Here is a 17,836-nt window from a genome sequence, read left to right as displayed (position 1 = left end):
AGTTTGAGGCCTGGGATAACGACGGATGGAGAGAGATACTCTGGGTACACGCAGAGGATGGGGTCTCGGATTTCCTTCAAGAAAAAAACCCTCTAGCACATAGAATTGTGCTTTTCACATAGTCAGTGTGCAATAAATGTCTGTTGACTGAGAAAATGAATGAAAGGGAGGAGGGAGGGAGGGGAGAGAAGGAAGGGACCCTTGGCTCATGCTGGGGTCGCTTTCTGGATTGTATTAAACATGCGGCTATTGAAAGAACCCTTTGGGGTTTCCTGCAATGACAACTTCCAGGGGCCCTTCTCCTTGTCTGGGCAAATTTGACTTCCCCACGGCGGTGGCAAGGTGAACAAGGCCTTGAGGGGGGCCCAGTCCCCTCAGCCACAGCTGCCCATTTGGACAGGGAATCTGGAAGGTTCCCTTCCCAAGTAAATGTCTTCCTGGAAGCTGGGCGGCCAGGCTGGTTGGTGGAGACTGATTTCCATGCCCACGAGGGGTCTGCTATTTCAAGGAGTCTGCTATTCCAGTGACTCCAGCTGGAAAGCCAGAGCTGCCATTTGGGATGACTAACTGCTCCCTAGATGTGCTAACTCGAGGCTTTGTATATGTTTTTTTTTTTTTTTTTTGCCGCACCTGGCTGCACGTGGGATCCTAGTTCCCCAACCAGGGATCAAACCCAGGCCCCCCTGCATTGGTCGCATGGAGTCTTAACCACTGGACCACCAGGGAAGTCCCAGTGGGGTTTCTTAAGGCGAGGCCATGTCTCGGTAGGTCACAGCACGTTTGGAGTTTGCATTGCCGTAACTCTGTTCATGGAATTTCTCATCACCTTGGATGATGTGGATGAAGATGCTAGCCGTTGCCTTTTACCCGCTGTTTGCTATAGGCTGGGCACTGTGCTGAGCCCCTCCAGAGCATTTCGTGAAAAATAAACATTTATCAAGTGCTTTCTATTGTCAGGTGCCATGATAGGAGGTCTCACATTTAGTCAGTCAGCAGCCTTCAGGGAAGGCACCATTTTTATCCCCATTTCACAATGAGGAACCTGAGACTCAGAGACGTATAGTGACTGGTCCAAGCTCACACAGCAAGTGGCAGAGCCTCAGTCTGAGTCACGTGGGACACTGGGACCCTGTTTTACCACCGTGCCTTCCTGCCTTCCCAGCAAAGCCTGCTGTGTCCTCCTGTTTTTAGAGGACACAGGCTCCAGAAAGCATGTCCCCCCCTCCTGAGCCACGCCACCCGTGAGGAGACAGGCTGCCGCGGCAAACCTCCCCAGGGAGAGTGTGAATAAGTGGGCTATTTTCCCTGCGGAGCTCAGCTGTCTGCTCCTGGGGAGGGGGGGCTTTGCAGCTGCTGCCCTTGACTTTGATAGCATCCCACTGAACAGCAGCAGGTACCCTCAGAGTCCATCTGTGGGTGGTTCTTTGCTCTCTTTGGTGCCTCCTCCTTCCTCGATTGATGGTGAGTAGCTGTGTGACCTTGGGGAAGACACTTCACCTCTCTGAGGCCTCAAGTCAGTGTTGGATGAAAGCTCTGGATCAGACTCAGTGGCCTCTCACATCTCTAGAAGCCGAGATCTCTCCAGAAGTTTGATTTTAACTCCTGCAAAAGCCAGACAAAACAAGCACATGTTGTATGCTTTTTAAAATATTTCTAGTCACCATGCAGTCTAAGTGCTTTAAAATGTCCTGAAAGAGCCTTCTATTTCAGATGATTGAATCTCTTTTTTCCTGCTGTCTGAGAATAAAAATCTGCTTTATTTTAAGAACTGGAGACTTCCCGGCTAGAAAAGACCTCAAAAATGTATCTAATCTGGTTTACCTGGGGACTGAAGTCAGCTCAAAGGAACATGTGTATGTGTCTCTCTTTCTCAAAGGCTTCCCGGAGGAGAAAACTCTTATTGCACGGATTTACATACTCAACCGGGAAGAACTTTCTCTTCCCTAAACTGAATCCCTTATGTGTCACCGCCTCCAAGAAGCCTTCCCAGCCTGCATTTTCTAATGTAGCCTGAGCTCTCTTCATCCTTCCAGATCCATTCTCTAGCTGCCCTGGTGTGAGTCCGATAGAGGAGTTTGCCCTCTACAAACTGCCTTTCCTGGGTGTTTGCCATCTGGTTCCCAGCAGGGTTCAGCCAATAAGAGGGTCACCAGAAGGAGATGAAGGAGAAGGATGTTGAGGATTTATTCTCCATGGCTTCCTCTCTTTTCCTTTCACAGCTGGGGTGGTGACAACTTTGTGCACTTGCTAATCTATGAGCCCCTCAGTGTTCTCTGAGTATAAATTCCATCTATTTCCTTTTATGACCTAGACTGACACATAATGACCCACTCTACTTGTCTCTCTTCCTCATTCTGCTTCTAAATTCCTTCCCAGAACGTAACACCAGGTGTAAACATCTTATTAATTTATTGTCTATCTCCCTCCCCTGGAAATTCATCACCATGAGGACGAGGATGTCACCCGCTCTATCCCAGGTGACTGGAAAAAGTCTTGGCGTGTGGTAGGTGTTCAGAGAATATTTGCTGAGTGAATAAGTCAGTGCAAGTAGTGTGGCCACAGGCTCATCCCTGAATGGAAGGGGCCCTGCAGCCAGCAACATGCCTGATGTCCCCTTCTTGAATCTATGTTTTTGGTGGAGAAGGAGGGAAGGTTAAAGAAAAGAACCCATCCAGGGGATCTCTCCCCTCTTGCAATTCACCAAGTGCCCTTTGAGGAAGCCAGCCAGGCTGCAGTTGCTTTATCTGTAAATGAAGGGTTTGGATCAGCTCAGTGGCTCAGCTAGGGGTCATTGTTCCTCCTCCTCCAAGGAACATTTGGTAGTTAGTGTCTAGAGACATTTTGGCACCCCACTCCAGTACTCTTGCCTGGAAAATCCCATGGACAGAGGAGCCTGGTAGGCTGCAGTCTGTGGGGTCCTGAAGAGTCAGACACGACTGAGCGACTTCACTTTCACTTTTTACTTTCATGTATTGGAGAAGGAAATGGCAACCCACTCCAGTGTTCTTGCCTGGAGAATCCCAGGGATGGGGGAGCCTGGTGGACTGCCGACTATGGGTTGCACAGAGTCGGACACGACTGACGCGACTTAGCAGCAGCAGCAGCAGAGACATTTTTGACTGTAACAGGGAGAGAAGCATTACTCCCGGCATCTATCTAGTGGTTAGAGGCCAGGGATGCTATTAAACATCCTACAGAAGACAGCCCATCATCCCCACCCCAACAAAGAATTGCCTGCGTGTGTACTAAGTCGCTGTGTCCAACTCTGTATGACCCTATGAACCGTAGCCTGCCAGGCTCCTGGGTCCATGGGATTCTTCAGGCAAAGATACTGGATTGGATTGCCATGCCCTCCTCCAGGGGATCTTCCCGACTCAGGGATTGAACCCGAGTCTCTTACGTCTACCTGCACTGGCAGGTGGGTTCTTTACCACTAGCGCCACGAGGGAAGCCCCAACAGAGAATTATCCTGACCCGAACGTCAGAAGCGCCAAGGCTGAGAAACCCCGGATGCAGAGATCTCCAAGCCTGCCGCAGATCCCCCATCCTCCTCGCCCGGTAAATTCTCTCTCCTGCCTCTCCTAGGATCTCCGTACCAGAGACGTGGGCCAAGTTCAGTAACGACAACATCCGGCACTCGCAGAACATGAGGGCCAATTCCATCCGGCTGCGGGAGGAGGCGCAGAACCTCTTCGATGTGTTGGCAGACCAGCTGTGGAGGCAGTTCACCAACACCAACCTGGCCTTCAACGCTCGCATCGCGGAGGAGACCGACGTGAAAAACAAGCTGCAGACGCAGTTGGCTAAGGTAAGCGAGATGCCCGGGAGGACCGTCGTCCACGCTGCCAGGACCTCACCACGTGCCTCCCCTCCCCCACTCCTGGATCTCCGCGGCTTCTGGTTGCTGCTGCAATGGTCCACGGTTTATGAGCCTGTTCACCCAAAAGGGGGTGGAGGCTGTGAACTTCCTGGGGAGACTCCAGCCTCCTGTGGGTAAATCTTCCTTGCTCACTAGATGATGGAGCTTGGCCTAGCTGGCATAGCAGCACCCAAAGAGGCTGCTGATGGCCCCCAGGGTCCTTCAGTCTACCTGAGGGCGACGTGGCTGAGCGTGACCAGTGAGAATGGTTGTCAATGCCAGACCCCCAGGAAACAGGTCTGAGCTGATCTTAAGATCTTAAGAAATGTCACATCAACATCTTAAGAAATGTAACCTCTTGACCTTCAAAGGCTTCAAGGGCACCCCCGTGGAGGGGTGGGGTGCTTTTTGAATTGGAGGAGCCACAAGGATAGCCTAATCCTGCCAGAATCCTCTGCTATTCCCTCACCGACAAGCCCCTTTCCTTACTGCTGCATCTGAACCATCATGCTGTTTCCCAACCCTGGGGGAAGCTCTGCTGCATGGAATCTATCCTCTCTGCTAAATTTAGAGCACCTACTGGGTACCAGATGCTGGGCTAGGGACTGGAATGAGAAGAGGAGCCACACGAACAGTCTCCTGGTACCCATCTTCAGGGGGCTTATGGTAGCTGTGGTGGGAAGCAGTGGTGGCTGCCAAATTTATACACGGTAAGGACTTAGGGATGACAATCTGGTTCGGGTGCGGGGGAGGCAGGGGACTAGCATTGAACCTGAACTTGCAAACACTACCCCCTTTTATTGTATATATGTTTGGTGAGGTTTAGTGGGCTGCAGCCAGGGTTTAATGGATATTATGGGGGCACTCTAAGGCCACCCACATAGGCCACCCTTTGGCGTGGAGTATGGAGTGCTATGCTTAGTCACTAAGTCATGTCTGACACTTTGTGACCCCATGGACTGTAGCCTGCCAGGCTCCTCTGTCCATGGAATTCTCCAGGCAAGAATACTCGAGTGGGTTGTCATGCCCTCCTCCAGGGGATCAAACCCAGGACTCCTGAATTGCAAGTGGATTCTTTACTGTCTGAGCCACCAGGGAAAGCCCAAGCATTCTGGACTGGATAGTCTATCCCTTCTCCAGGGGATCTTCCTGACCCAGGAATCGAACCAGGTTCTCCTGCCTTGCAGACAGAGTCTTTACCAACTGAGCTACCAGGAAAGCCCAGTGTTAGTCGCTCAGTCGTGGGGTCACAAAGAGTCGCTCAGTGTTAGCCGACTCTTTGTGACCTCATGGACTGCAGCCCGCCAGGCTCCTCTATCCATGGGATTCTCCAGACAAGAATACTGGAGTGGGTAGCCATTCCCTTCTCCAGGGAATCTTCCTGACCCAGGGATTGAACCCAGGTCTCTGGCATTGGAGGCAGATTCTTTAGTTTGAGCCACCAGGGAAGCCCATAAAACAGAAGTTCCTCTAAATAATTGCAAGGTTGTAATAAGTGTTAGTGAGAGAAGAAGCAAGGAGATTTGCCAGAGATCTCCTGGGGTCCTTACTTCAGGTAGATCAGACAGGCAGTTGTCGCAGTTACATCAAGAGCAGGTGGATAGGGAGTTAGGCAGGACTGGGATGGGGGCGAGTGTTCTCAAGATGATGCAGGTGGGATGAGTTTGGAGGGAGGGGAAGACACAGGAGGTCATGCGGATTCTTTCTTTCCTCCCTTCCTTTCTTCCTTCTTCCTTCCTTCCTTGAAAAATCAGTCTATTATTGTGATAAAATATACATAACAAAGTATTTGCCATTGTCTTAGTTGCTTTGCGCTGCTATAACAAAAATACCATAGCCTGAGTGACTTATAAACAACAGAAATTTGTATCTCAGCCTTCTGAGGACTGAGAAGTCCAGGATCGAGGCCCCAGAAGGCATGGTGTCTGGTGGGAACTCGCTTCTTGGTTCTTGGATACTGTCCTCTGCCTGTGTCCTCACATGGCAGAGAGGTGTGGAGCTCCCTGACCTCTTTCAGAAGGGCCCTACTCCCATTCATCAGGCTGCTGCTGCTGCTAAGTTACTTCAGTTGTGTCCGACTCTTAGCGATCCCATGGACTGCAGCCTACCAGGCTCCTCCGTCCATGGGATTTTCCAGGCAAGAGTACTGGAGTGGGTATTCATGAGGCTACTGCTGACCTAATCACCTCCCACAGACTACTCCACTTCCCAATACTGTCACAATGAGGGTTAGGTGTCAACATCTGAATCTGGGGGGACACAGACATTCGGTTCATAGCAACCATTATTAAGTGTATAGTTCCATCAAGTCCGGCTTTCCTGGTGGCTCAGATGGTAAAGAATCTGCCTGCCATGCAAGAGACCCGGGTTCAATCCCTGGGTCAGGAAGATTCCCTGGAGGAGGGCATGACAACCCACTCCAGTATTCTTGCCTGGATAATCCCCATGGACAGAGAAGCCTGGTGGGCTACAGTCCATAGGGTTGCAGAGTCAGACATGACTCAGCGACTAATGCTTTCCGTCATGTTATGTATCTTCACATGATGCAAACATCACCACTGTCCATCTCTAGAACATTTGTCATCTTCCCAAAGTATGAAGAACCCTGTGTTTAAACTCTGTGTCCATTAAACCATGACTCCCCATCCCCCTCCCTCTCCCCTGGTGACCACCAATTCCACTTTCTGTCTCTATGAATTGACTAGGTACTTTAGCTAAGTAGAATCATACGGTATTTGTCCTTTTGTATCTGGCTTATTTCACTTAGCACAATGTCTTTAAGGTTCATCCGTGCTGTAGATTGCATCAGAGTATCCTTCATAAAGCTGAATGATATTGCATGGATGTATATACGATTCATCCCTCGATGGATGCTTGAATGGCTTCTACTTTTGGGCCGTTTGTGCAAGCGATTTCTTTAATTTGGTGTTTCCTGTAGCGGATCAAATACAGTTCATCATCAGGTTTTACCACATGAGTCTGAGGCCTGGAGGTGACTTGGGATTAAGTTGGGTCACAGCGGCTGGTTTCTCACCTGTGAAACTGGGGGTCAGGATTCCTGTCTGATGCCGACAGCATGAGGATTAGTGAGTTGATCTTTATGGATCCCTTAGAATGTGCTTGGTACACAGTAAACTCTCAATAGAGGTGTTTATTAATCTATTTAATTAATAAAATCAATACATTAGTGATAAAGAAAAAGGGATCTTTTGGGTGAGGGTAGGGAGCAAACATTTCCCCTTTCCGTGTATCTCCAGGGAAGTTTTCAAGGATTACTAACAGCCTCATCACTGCTGATCAGTTTTTGCCACCAAGTGGATTTTTATTAATCATCATTATTTAATTACCAGTTCCTTTGCAAACAAGCCAGTACTCATTCTTGCCTGGAAAATCCCATGGACGGAGGAGCCTGGTGGGCTACAGTCCACGGGGCTGCAAAGAGTCTCAGACATGACTGAGCAACTAAGCACACAACTATCTTTTTCTGTGCTGCACAGCAATTATTGACCCGGTGGTCATAGGAATTCACTTTGAAAGACCAGGTCTACACAGTTCCCTAAGCAGATTTTGAATGTCCCAGTGGTTCAGGGCTGTGTAGACAGCCTTAGCTGTCTACCATGATCATGGGGGTCTATCCCCTAGGCCAAACCCCAAGCCTTGTAACTTATCCTGGGTCCTCACACTCTGGGGCCTTGGGATGTCACCCAGTCGTACTGACCACTGCTTAAAGAACGGTGGGTGGCCTTTTTGAGCTGAAGCAGTTGATGGTCACAGAGTGAGTTGCTGCCTTTGAGAACTGATAGCTCCTGAAAACCAGGCTCCCAGTGGGGGGCGTGGCTAGGGAAGGGGCGTGGCCAGAGGAGGGGCTTGTCTCTGGATTACCCAGTCCAAGGTGCCCTTTACAGGGAGACTCAACGTTGTGGGGCGAGAGGGGGTGGTGGGGAGGGTGGAAGATACAAGGACCTCGGGGGAGGGAGGAGGGGGGAGGGGAGGCAGTGGGGGAGAGGCGCTGCGGTCCCACAGCGCTTGTTCTGCAGTTGTGGGCGTGAGGTCCCGGCAGGGGAAATGACTGGGTGTGTAAGCAAGGACGCAGCATTAATAGCATGCAATCACATGGTGAGAAGGTATTTCCTCCTTCTTAACATTTTGGCTGTGCTGGATTTTCACTGCAGCATGTGGGCTCTTCACTGGGGTGCACAGGCTTCTCTAGTTGTGGCACAGGGCTTTGTTGCTCTGCCTCAGCACGTGGGATCTTAGTTCCCAGACCAGGGATGGAACCCATGTCCCCTCCATTAGAAGGCAGATTCCTAACCACTGGACCATCAGTGAAGTCCCCTTCAACCCTTGTGATGCTCTCAAGGGGAAATTCTCCATCGGATGCTAGAATGCCTTCCTCAGCTCTTTAACTCCAACTGATCTCCCTTTGAAGCAGAGGATGTGGACCTCAGGCTGAGACCTTTGGGCTGGCAGCTGTACCCAGAGTTTAAATCACACGCTTTTACTCTCATCTTGTTCGTACATTTTAATGGTTATTTCCCTTATGGCAGATGATGCCAGTTTTCCACTGATAATAGTGATATAACGTTTTATTTTTAAACAGATACATTTTTTTTTAATTTTTAAAAAGACAATTGATTTTAAAAGATTATTAACCATGTTACAAATGGTGTGAAGGGACATGCCTATAGTGGTAAAGATGGTGGGTGAAAGCCTGACTCTTGTGTGCGTAAGTCGCTTCAGTTGTGTCCAACTCTTTGCAACCTCATAGATTGTAGCCCACCAGACTCCTCTGTCCATTGGGTTTTCCAGGCAAGAATACTGGAGTGGGCTGCCTTGCCCTCCTCCACGGGATCTTTTCAACCCAGGGATCGAACCCATGTCTCTTATGTCTCCTGTATTGGCAGGCGGGTTCTTTACCGCTAGTGCTACCTGTGAAGCCCCTGACTCTTGGAGAACAGCAAAATAGACTTGGGTCTCAACTATTATTTTCTGTGCTGAAATCACCCATGTTACCTGGGGATTGCATCGAGATGCAGATCCTGACCGAGAAGGTCTGCAGTCGAGCCTGAGAATCTGCACTGTGAACAACCTCCGGGGTCCCCAGTGCTGCTGGTAAAAAGCAGGCAAGCGTGCAGGTTGTAGAGCAAGTTGATCTTGACAATTTTAAGCTGTCTGCTCTTCTCTCACCCCTTCCTCCTCCCTCTGTCTTCCAGACTCAAAAATATTGGGAGAACCAAATCTTTCCAAGAGGCAAGGCACAGTCATCCCATTCTAATCAGATTTTCTCTAATTGCATTTTACTTCCAAGCTTCTGAACCAAGCCCAGCCGTTCTTCCCTGGAGGGATCCGGCTGGCTCAGGCCGGCTCAGCCCGCCACACAGATCTTCCCAGGTTTATGCAGATGTATATGTCCCTCTGGGGCTTCTGCCGCCCCTCTGAGATGCATGCCCTTGAATCAAAATCTCATTTTCCATCTTGATTACTAATGTGGTGGGAGCGAATGATGTTAGGAGCTGGGGAGTCAGGATGAGGCAGAAGCTTAGCGTTGACTGGCTGTCAGAGAGAGGAATCGGATTTCTCTGCTTCTGCTCAACAGCCTCCCCCCTCTACCTCCCTTCCCCCCACCCTCACTGCACCCCCCCCTGCCCCCCCCCCACCCCCCGGCTGAAGGCTTTCCTGTAGCAAACAGAATGAGCCAGCTTTCAAGCTGGGAACTTTCCTGTTGGCTCTCCTTCACCTGGAGCCCCTTCCCCCATCTCAGTTAGTAGCTCTCACTTCCAGATGCTTCCAGAAGCTTCCAGGGCTCAATCCTGAATCTCAGAGTCCACCTGGATGCCGCTCTTTCTCTCCCACGCCCCCATCCTCTCCATCAGTAAATCCTGTTGGTTCAAATTTCAGAAGCTCATCACTACCCCTCCTCCTCTGCTTCCGCTCTGACCTGAGCCTCCATCATTTCTTGCCTGGACCATTGCTGAGGCCTCCTAAGTGCACTGCTTGCTTTTGATGTTGCCAACTAATGGGCTGGCAGCTTGTTGAGAGGGCATTCGGTTCTTCAATAGGCCGACTAGATTTACAGAGAGAAAAAGTTCAATTGCTTTAGATTCTTCAGGAAACCTTGAGAGTTTAACTGGAGAATACAGGTAACAGGCTGTCTCTGCCACCATCTTCACCTTGGCCAGGCCCCTCTGCACCACTGCTGTCATGGGAATTTCTCACCATGCCTTTGCAACCTCAGTGCCTCCCAAAATGCACGGTGCCTGATGAAGTCTAAGTAAATGAGGATGAAGTGGTTTTTCTTTTTTTTTTTTTAAGATTTAAAAAAAAAAAAATGTAGACCACTTTTAAAGTCTTCACTGAATGTGTTACAATATTGCTTCTGTTTTACGTTTTGATTTTTTGGTCATGAGGCATATGGAATCTTAGCTCCCTGACCAAGGATCGAACCCTCATCCCCTGCAAGAGAAAGTGAAATCTTAACCACTGGACTACCAGGGAAGTCCCTGGAGGGGATTTTATTTTTTTTTTTTTTTATTTTTTTTCTAATTTTATTTTATTTTTAAACTTTACATAATTGTATTAGTTTTGCCAAATATCAAAATGAATCCGCCACAGGTATACATGTGTTCCCCATCCCGAACCCTCCTCCCTCCTCCCTCCCCATACCATCCCTCTGGGCCCTCCCAGTGCACCAGCTCCAAGCATCCAGCATCGTGCATCGAACCTGGACTGGCAACTTGTTTCCTACATGATATTTTACATGTTTCATTGCCATTCTCCCAAATCTTCCCACCCTCTCCCTCTCCCACAGAGTCCATAAGACTGTTCTATACATCAGTGTCTCTTTTGCTGTCTCGTACACTGGGTTATTGTTACCATCTTTCTAAATACCATATATATGCGTTAGTATACTGTATTTATGTTTTTCCTTCTGGCTTACTTCACTCTGTATAATAGGCTCCAGTTTCATCCACCTCATTAGAACTGATTCAAATGTATTCTTTTTAATGGCTGAGTAATACTCCATTGTGTATATGTACCACTGCTTTCTTATCCATTCATCTGCTGATGGACATCTAGGTTGCTTCCATGTCTTGGCTATTATACACAGTGCTGCGATGAACATTGGGGTACACGTGTCTCTTTCCCTTCTGGTTTCCGCAGTGTGTATGCCCAGCAGTGGGATTGCTGGATCATAAGGCAGTTCTATTTCCAGTTTTTTAAGGAATCTCCACACTGTTCTCCATAGTGGCTGTACTAGTTTGCATTCCCACCAACAGTGTAAGAGGGTTCCCTTTTCTGCACACCCTCTCCAGCATTTATTATTTGTAGACTTTTGGATCGCAGCCATTCTGACTGGTGTGAAATGGTACCTCATAGTGGTTTTGATTTGCATTTCTCTGATAATGAGTGATGTTGAGCATCTTTTCATGTGTTTGTTAGCCATCTATATGTCTTCTTTGGAGAAATGTCTATTTAGTTCTTTGGCCCATTTTTTGATTGGGTCGTTTATTTTTCTGGAGTTGAGCTGTAGGAGTTGCTTGTATATTTTTGAGATTAGTTGTTTGTCAGTTGCTTCATTTGCTATTATTTTCTCCCATTCTGAAGGCTGTCTTTTCACCTTGCTAATAGTTTCCTTTGATGTGCAGAAGCTTTTAAGGTTAATTAGGTCCCATTTGTTTATTTTTGCTTTTATGGAGGGGATTTTAAATCAGAGGATAAATACTTGTAGTCCAGGGGTTAAACAAACTTGGCCCACATATTATTTGGACCCTCACGTTTTTCTTTTAACAGCTCTATTTTTACTTGACATGTAATTAACTGTTTATATTTCAAGTGTAGACTGTAAGAAGCGTTGACACACATATGTCATGAAGCTGCCACCTCAAGCAAAGTAGTGAACATACAAAAAGATTTCCTTGTGTCCCTTGTCATCTCTTCCTCCTGACCCGCCCCCCCCCATTCCCAACACAACCACTGATCTGCTTTCTGTCACTACAGATTAGTTTGCATTTTCCAGAATAATTACATAAAGGGCACCATACTCTAGCCACTCTTTTTCATTAGGCTTTTTTCCATTCAGCATAGTTGAGATCCCTAGTTTGTTCCTTCTTATTCCTGAGTCTTACATGTCTTGAATGGATACTGTGTTGTACTGATAGGTACTATCCCTGGTATATATTGATACACCACAACAACCCTGATATTCATCAACAGCTCTCTTCTCCTCTTGCCCTCAGTCTTCCCCAGCATCAGGGTCTTTTCCACTGAGTAGGCTCTTCGCATCAGGTGGCCAAAGTACTGGAGCTGCAGCTTCAGAGTCAGTCTTTCAAATGAATATTCAGGGTTGATTACCTTTAGGGTTGATTGGTTTGATCTCCTTGCTGTCCAAGGGACTCTCAAGAATCTTCTCCAACACCACACTTCCAAAGCATTAATTCTTTAGCGTTCAGCCTTTCTTATGGTCCAATTCTCACATCTGTACATGACTACTGGAAAAACCATAGCTTTGACTATACAGACCTTTGTCAGCAAAGTGATGTCTCTGCTTTTTAATATGCCATCTAGGTTTGTCATAACTTTTCTTCCAAGTAGCAAGCGTTTTTGAATTTCATGGCTGCAGTCACTGTCTGAAGTGATTTTGGAGCCCAAGAAAATAAAATCTGCAACTCTTTCCATTTTTTCCCATCTTTTTCCACATCTGCTCTGTACATTGGAGGAAATGCAAGAAAGCAGCCAGGCCTGGAAAGGACTGTAGAGAACACAGGGGCTCTGAATTTTCACCTTGTAAGGTTTCTGCTTTCACTCTGAAGTTTCTTTGGGGTTTTGACTTCCAAGGGGTCATTAGCACCAGCAGAACCTCTCCTCCCCTGGGAGGGTGTGGGGCAGTAGGGTGTGCGCTATCTATGGGGGTGAGGACCTGCAGTCACCATCTGAGGGCCCCAGTGCCTGCTGCCAGCCCCTCTATTTGTCCAACGAGGCTTGGACCCCGTGGTGGAGTGGGAAACGCTTTTGTGCTTCGCAAGCAGTCGGATCCCTTCCAGCACCAGAGCCGGCAGCCAAGCTCCTGACAGCTCATTTCCAAAACCAGCCAAGCACAAGTGCTGAGGAGCCGGGCTGCCTGCCCCTGTGCCTTGACGGATAGGCTGGTGAGGAGTGGATGGGCCAGGCCTTAAAGACCATCGTGTCTACTGAGCACGTTCTTGTTTCAGGTTCCCTCTGTCAGTCCTTCCAATAGTGTCGAGCAATGAGGCCTGATGTGACGCTAGTCTGTCTCTGCCATCTCTCTTTTGTTTGGGAATCTCCCTTTCCAGGCAGACTTCAAGTCTCAGGCTGCGCTGACCCTTTGAAATTAAGGTCTTTTCCCATCTTCTCTACCATGATGGGACCCTCTATCTATGGCAGGAGATACTCGCTTTCTACATATGTGAAAATTGCTCAGTTGTGTCTGACTCTTTGTGACCCCATGGACTATAGAGTCTATGGAATTCTCCAGGCCACAGTACTGGACTGGGTAGCCATTCCCTTCTCTGTGGAATCTTCCCAACCCAGGGATCGAACCCAGGTCTCCCTCATTGCAGGTGGATTCTTTATCAACTGAGCCACCAAGGAAGCCCAAGAATACTGGAGTGGGTAGCCTATCCCTTCTGCAGTGAATCTTCCTGACCCAGGAAATGAACCAGGGTCTCTTGCATTGTAGGTGAATTCTTTACCAGCTGAATTACCAAGGAATCCCTTTCTACATATGGCAATACTATAAAGAAGCCATTTCAAATACATTTGTTCAAAGCTGAAAAGGGCATTGATTTGAAGAAATAGATTAAATAACTAGGGGTTTTCCAGGTGGTGCAGTGGTAAAGAATCCACTTGCCAATGCAAGAGACACAAGAGATGCAGGTTGGATCCCTGGGTCGGGAAGATCCCCTGGAGGAGGGAATGGCAACCCACTCCATTATTCTTGCCTGGAGAATCCCCTGGACAGAGGAGCCTGGTGGGCTACAGCCCATGGGGTGGCACAGAGTCGGACACTACTGAGCCATTGAGCCCTTGTGGGTATGTAGATATGGCAGGGTAACTGTCAGGAAAAGCCCCGTGTGCAGTAGGTCTCTGCCTGATGCTCGCTTTAGTACCAGCAGGAATCAACGGTTCCCCGGTGTCATGTGGGCTCAGGTCTCATCACTGTTTTTTTGTGGGGTTGGGGGGGGTGTGCCTGAGGACACCCAGCATGAGGGGGTCCATGAGAGCTCAGATATAGGTGGCTCTGAGGGCTGTGCCAAATGGTGAGGTGATGGAGGGGGTGCCATGTCTACCAGTTATCTGTTCATGGTGACACTGTGCCAAGTGAGAGACATGCTGCTGGAATCAGGAAAACAGAGCCAAGGTCCAGAACTGGGAAGGTAGCCAACAAATGCAGAAAGCTGGAGGGACCAGACAGGAGAGTAGGGAGAAAATGAGCAAGGTCAGCTCGGCCAGGGCTGGAGCTGGGGACGCTACTAATGAGGGTGTTTTGAGCTCACTGATGCTCAGGGAAGCTAGGACTGCACTTTGCAGTTGGTATTAGCCAATCATATGCTTTGACTGGAAGCCATGGGCAGGGCAATCCCTGAGATTGGTTACTGCTGAGACAAGAAGACAGTAAGATGCAGCCCAGAGGAGGCAGAGGGCTGCCTGGGCGCCTTCTGGGTATGGGTGTGTGCCAACAGTCTCTGAGTTTCTTCCAAGTTGTGACATCTCCCTCTTTGGGTCCTCAGCTCCTTGCCTTCTTGAGACCCACTGCCCAGCCTCACCTCCACTCCTGGCTTTCACATGGGCTTGCCTCCTGGTCCAGTCTCCCCTTCCATCTCCCCATGCTTCTCCCACACGTGAGCCCACACAGTGCCGTGAAGATGGTTGGGTTCACTTCTGGCTCCAGCACTTCCTAACTACGTGGCCAAGGTCAGGTTGCCCTACCTCTCCGTGTCTCAGTCAAATGGGAGGAATAATGGTTGGCAAATGTTTGCTCTGGGAATAAGAGCATCCACGCTGGTCACTTCATAAGTGCTCAGTGACTATTAACTGTGAAAATGATAAAACAAACAAACCACCCTGTGGTCTGATTTATAACCTGTGCTGACAGAGAGGGACAAGCAAACTGAAAGGATATGGCCTCTGGGATCCAAAGACCAGAGTTGCATCTGGTAAACTAACTAACTCCTCTGAGTCTCAGTTTCCTAATCTCTGAGAGAGGAATAATCCTGCGAGAATGAAAACAAAAGATTGTTGTTGTTCAGTTGCTAAGTCGTGTCCAGCTCTTTGCGACCCCATGGACTGCAGCACACCAGGCTTCCCTGTCCCTCACTGTCTCCGCGAGTTTGCCCAGGAAAAGATACAGCTGAGCAATTCTCAACACTCACACGTTGGAATTACCTGCATCTCTAGGGATTGTGACTTGATTGGTTGGGATGTAGCCTGGGTATCCAGCCTTTTAAACTCCCCAGCCAAGGTTGAGAATGACAGGATCAGCATTCAGACCAGTGGTTCTCAAGGTGTGATCCTGAACCAACTGCATCAGTATCATCTGGGAACTTGTTAGAAGGAAGTGCACATCCTTGGGTCCCATCCTGGACATCCTGACTCAGAAACTCGGGTCCAGACATCCAAGTTTTCACCAGTGCTCCCAAGTGTGCCTGCCAGGTGCAAATGTGCAATAAGTGTTTGCTAATCCAATCCTCTCTCCCTGAGAGGTATTGGTTTAGCCAAAAAGTTCATTAGCATCTTGCAGAAAATCCCGGATAAACTCTTTGGCTGACCCAGTATTTACTAAAAGCACACCCGGTGTGCTAGACTCTGAGTTAGGAGCATGGGGTCCAAGGGGCCCTGCCTATGGGCTTATGTTCTAGTTTGTTGTTTAGCCACTAAGTCATGTCCAACTCTTTTGCTACCCCAGAAATTGTAGCCTGCTGGGCTCCTCCATCCATGGAATTTCCCAGGCAAGAATACTGGCATAAGTTGTCATTTCCTTCTCCAGGGGAATCTTCCAGACCTAGGGATTGAACCTGTGTCTCCTGCATTTCCTGCATTGGCAAGTGGATTCTTTACCACTGTCCCCCCAGCGAAGCCCTATGTTCCAGTGGGACAGACCATTTTTTTTTTAAAGTAGGAACTTTCATGGTGGTCCAGTGGCTAAGACTCAGGGTTCCCAATGCAGGGGGCCTGGGTTCACTCCGGGAACTAGATCCCACATGCCAAAACTAAGAATTTGAGTACTGCAACTAAGACACAGTGAGGCCAAATAAATAGATAAATACTTTTTTAAATAAGCGAAAACCTCATTAATGAAAATTGTGATAAGTGTTAAGAAGATGCCTGAGGGCCTGAGATACTGGATGCCTGTGAATTTTCAGAGTCGTACAAGTGTCCTCTGTAGCAGGGAGCCTCCACCCCTCCAGGACTTTCAGGACACCTGAACCCAGATGACCTCTGAGCAGCTGGGATGTGTACTGGCCTGGCATTGTCTGAAGGCAGCCTCTGGACAGAAACAACTGTGACTCGGGTTGACTCAACATCTCTCCTCGGAGTAGTAATTCTCACCCTGGCTGAATTTACTCCCCAGCGGCATTTGCCAACGTCTGGAGATATTTTGGTTGTTACAACTTGCCGTGTGGAGGGGGAAGGGGGCAGCGTGCTCCTGACAGACACAAACAGTGGGTGGAATCCAGGGATGCTGCTAAACATGTCGATGCACAAAGCAGTCCACCCTCCCGACAACGAAGCCGGGGCCCCAGACATCAAGTGGGCCGAGTTTGAGACTCGCTGCTCTGGCTCTTTCATGACTTGCATTTCTGGCCAAGTCCCTCTGGAGCCCTCCTCCACTAGCTCTTGCCCCTGGGCTCAGCTGCCGTTGAAAATCTTCCACCATTTGACCAGAAAAAGGATTCCAAGCTGCTTTCTGCCTTCCGAAGCTGGGGAAACTGCACTGAGTCAGGCATCTCCTTGGAAACCCCTTGGCTGCACGCAATTTGGAAAACAATAAATTTGCAAGGTTGCACAAAGCATGCAGAAGCCCAAAGCTGGCTGGAACTGCTAAATCCCCCTTTTTTCCCTTCACATCAAAAATAATTTCCCGGCCCTGGAGGCTTTGTCTGCTGTCACAAGATGCAGGCAGATGTTTTGAAATGACCAACACCACTGCCAAAAGCGTCCCCCCTTTCAAAGCCCTTGGGTGGATTTCTGTTCCAGCCGGGAACATCAGAGCACTTTTCCACTGAGCTGAGGTTGGTTTCGTCCTAGGCACGCCTAGCAAGGACGTACCTTGCCATTTGGGGCCAAAGACCATTTCCAGCCAGGACTTAATCGTTTCCCCAAGCCTGGGACTGGGGCTTGCCGTCACAAGGTCTGAATGTGGATGATCACCATCTAGTTTGTCATCCTATTGCAAGTAGAAGGTGAAAGAAAAAACTCTCCATCACAAGAGGCATATTAACCTCACTCCGTGCAGCTAGAGTTCTAAGTGCTTTTCTAACGTTAACTCATTTTCCCTCCTACAACCCCGTGTGTGTGTGGTGTGTGTGTGTGTGTGTGGTGTGTGTGTTTGTGTGTGTGCACGCTCAGTCATGTCTAGCTCTTTGCAACCCCATGGACTAGAGCCCACCAGGGTCTCCTGTCCATGAAATTTCCCAGACAAGAATACTGGAGTGGGTTGCCAACAACCCTGTGAAGAAGGGATTACTTTTAGCCCCATTTTACAGATGAGGAAACCAAGGACAAATATTTTCCTAAAGCCCTTACCCAGTGCAGCTAGTAAATGGCAGAGTCAGGATTTGAATCTACGTGTTCTGCTCCAGAGTGTATTCTTTAAGTCAGTGTGAGCATCTTCCCTGCTCCCACCAACACAGCCTAACAACAACAACAACAATAATGTCTAGATCAGTGCCCTCCAATGGGACGATTTTACACCAGGGAACATCTGACAATGTTTGGAGACACTTTTGGTCGTTACGA

The 17,836-nt window shown here is 48.7% G+C and overlaps 1 protein-coding gene across 1 annotated transcript in view; it reads left to right on the top strand.

Moving 5' to 3' along the window:
* The window catches only part of TEKT5 (tektin 5), a 49,588-nt gene that overhangs the window by 12,249 nt on the left and 19,503 nt on the right, over positions 1–17,836 (top strand). Inside the window, exon 5 of the mRNA XM_070779657.1 lies at positions 3,586–3,808. Within this exon, the coding sequence (XP_070635758.1) occupies positions 3,586–3,808 (223 nt within the window). The remainder of the gene's footprint in view (positions 1–3,585; positions 3,809–17,836) is intronic.

The sequence above is a fragment of the Bos indicus genome, chromosome 25, assembly GCF_029378745.1.
Source record: "Bos indicus isolate NIAB-ARS_2022 breed Sahiwal x Tharparkar chromosome 25, NIAB-ARS_B.indTharparkar_mat_pri_1.0, whole genome shotgun sequence".
NCBI lineage: Eukaryota > Metazoa > Chordata > Mammalia > Artiodactyla > Bovidae > Bos > Bos indicus.
The sequence above is the reverse complement of the archived record's forward strand: the minus strand, read 5'-3'. Positions and strand labels throughout refer to the sequence as shown.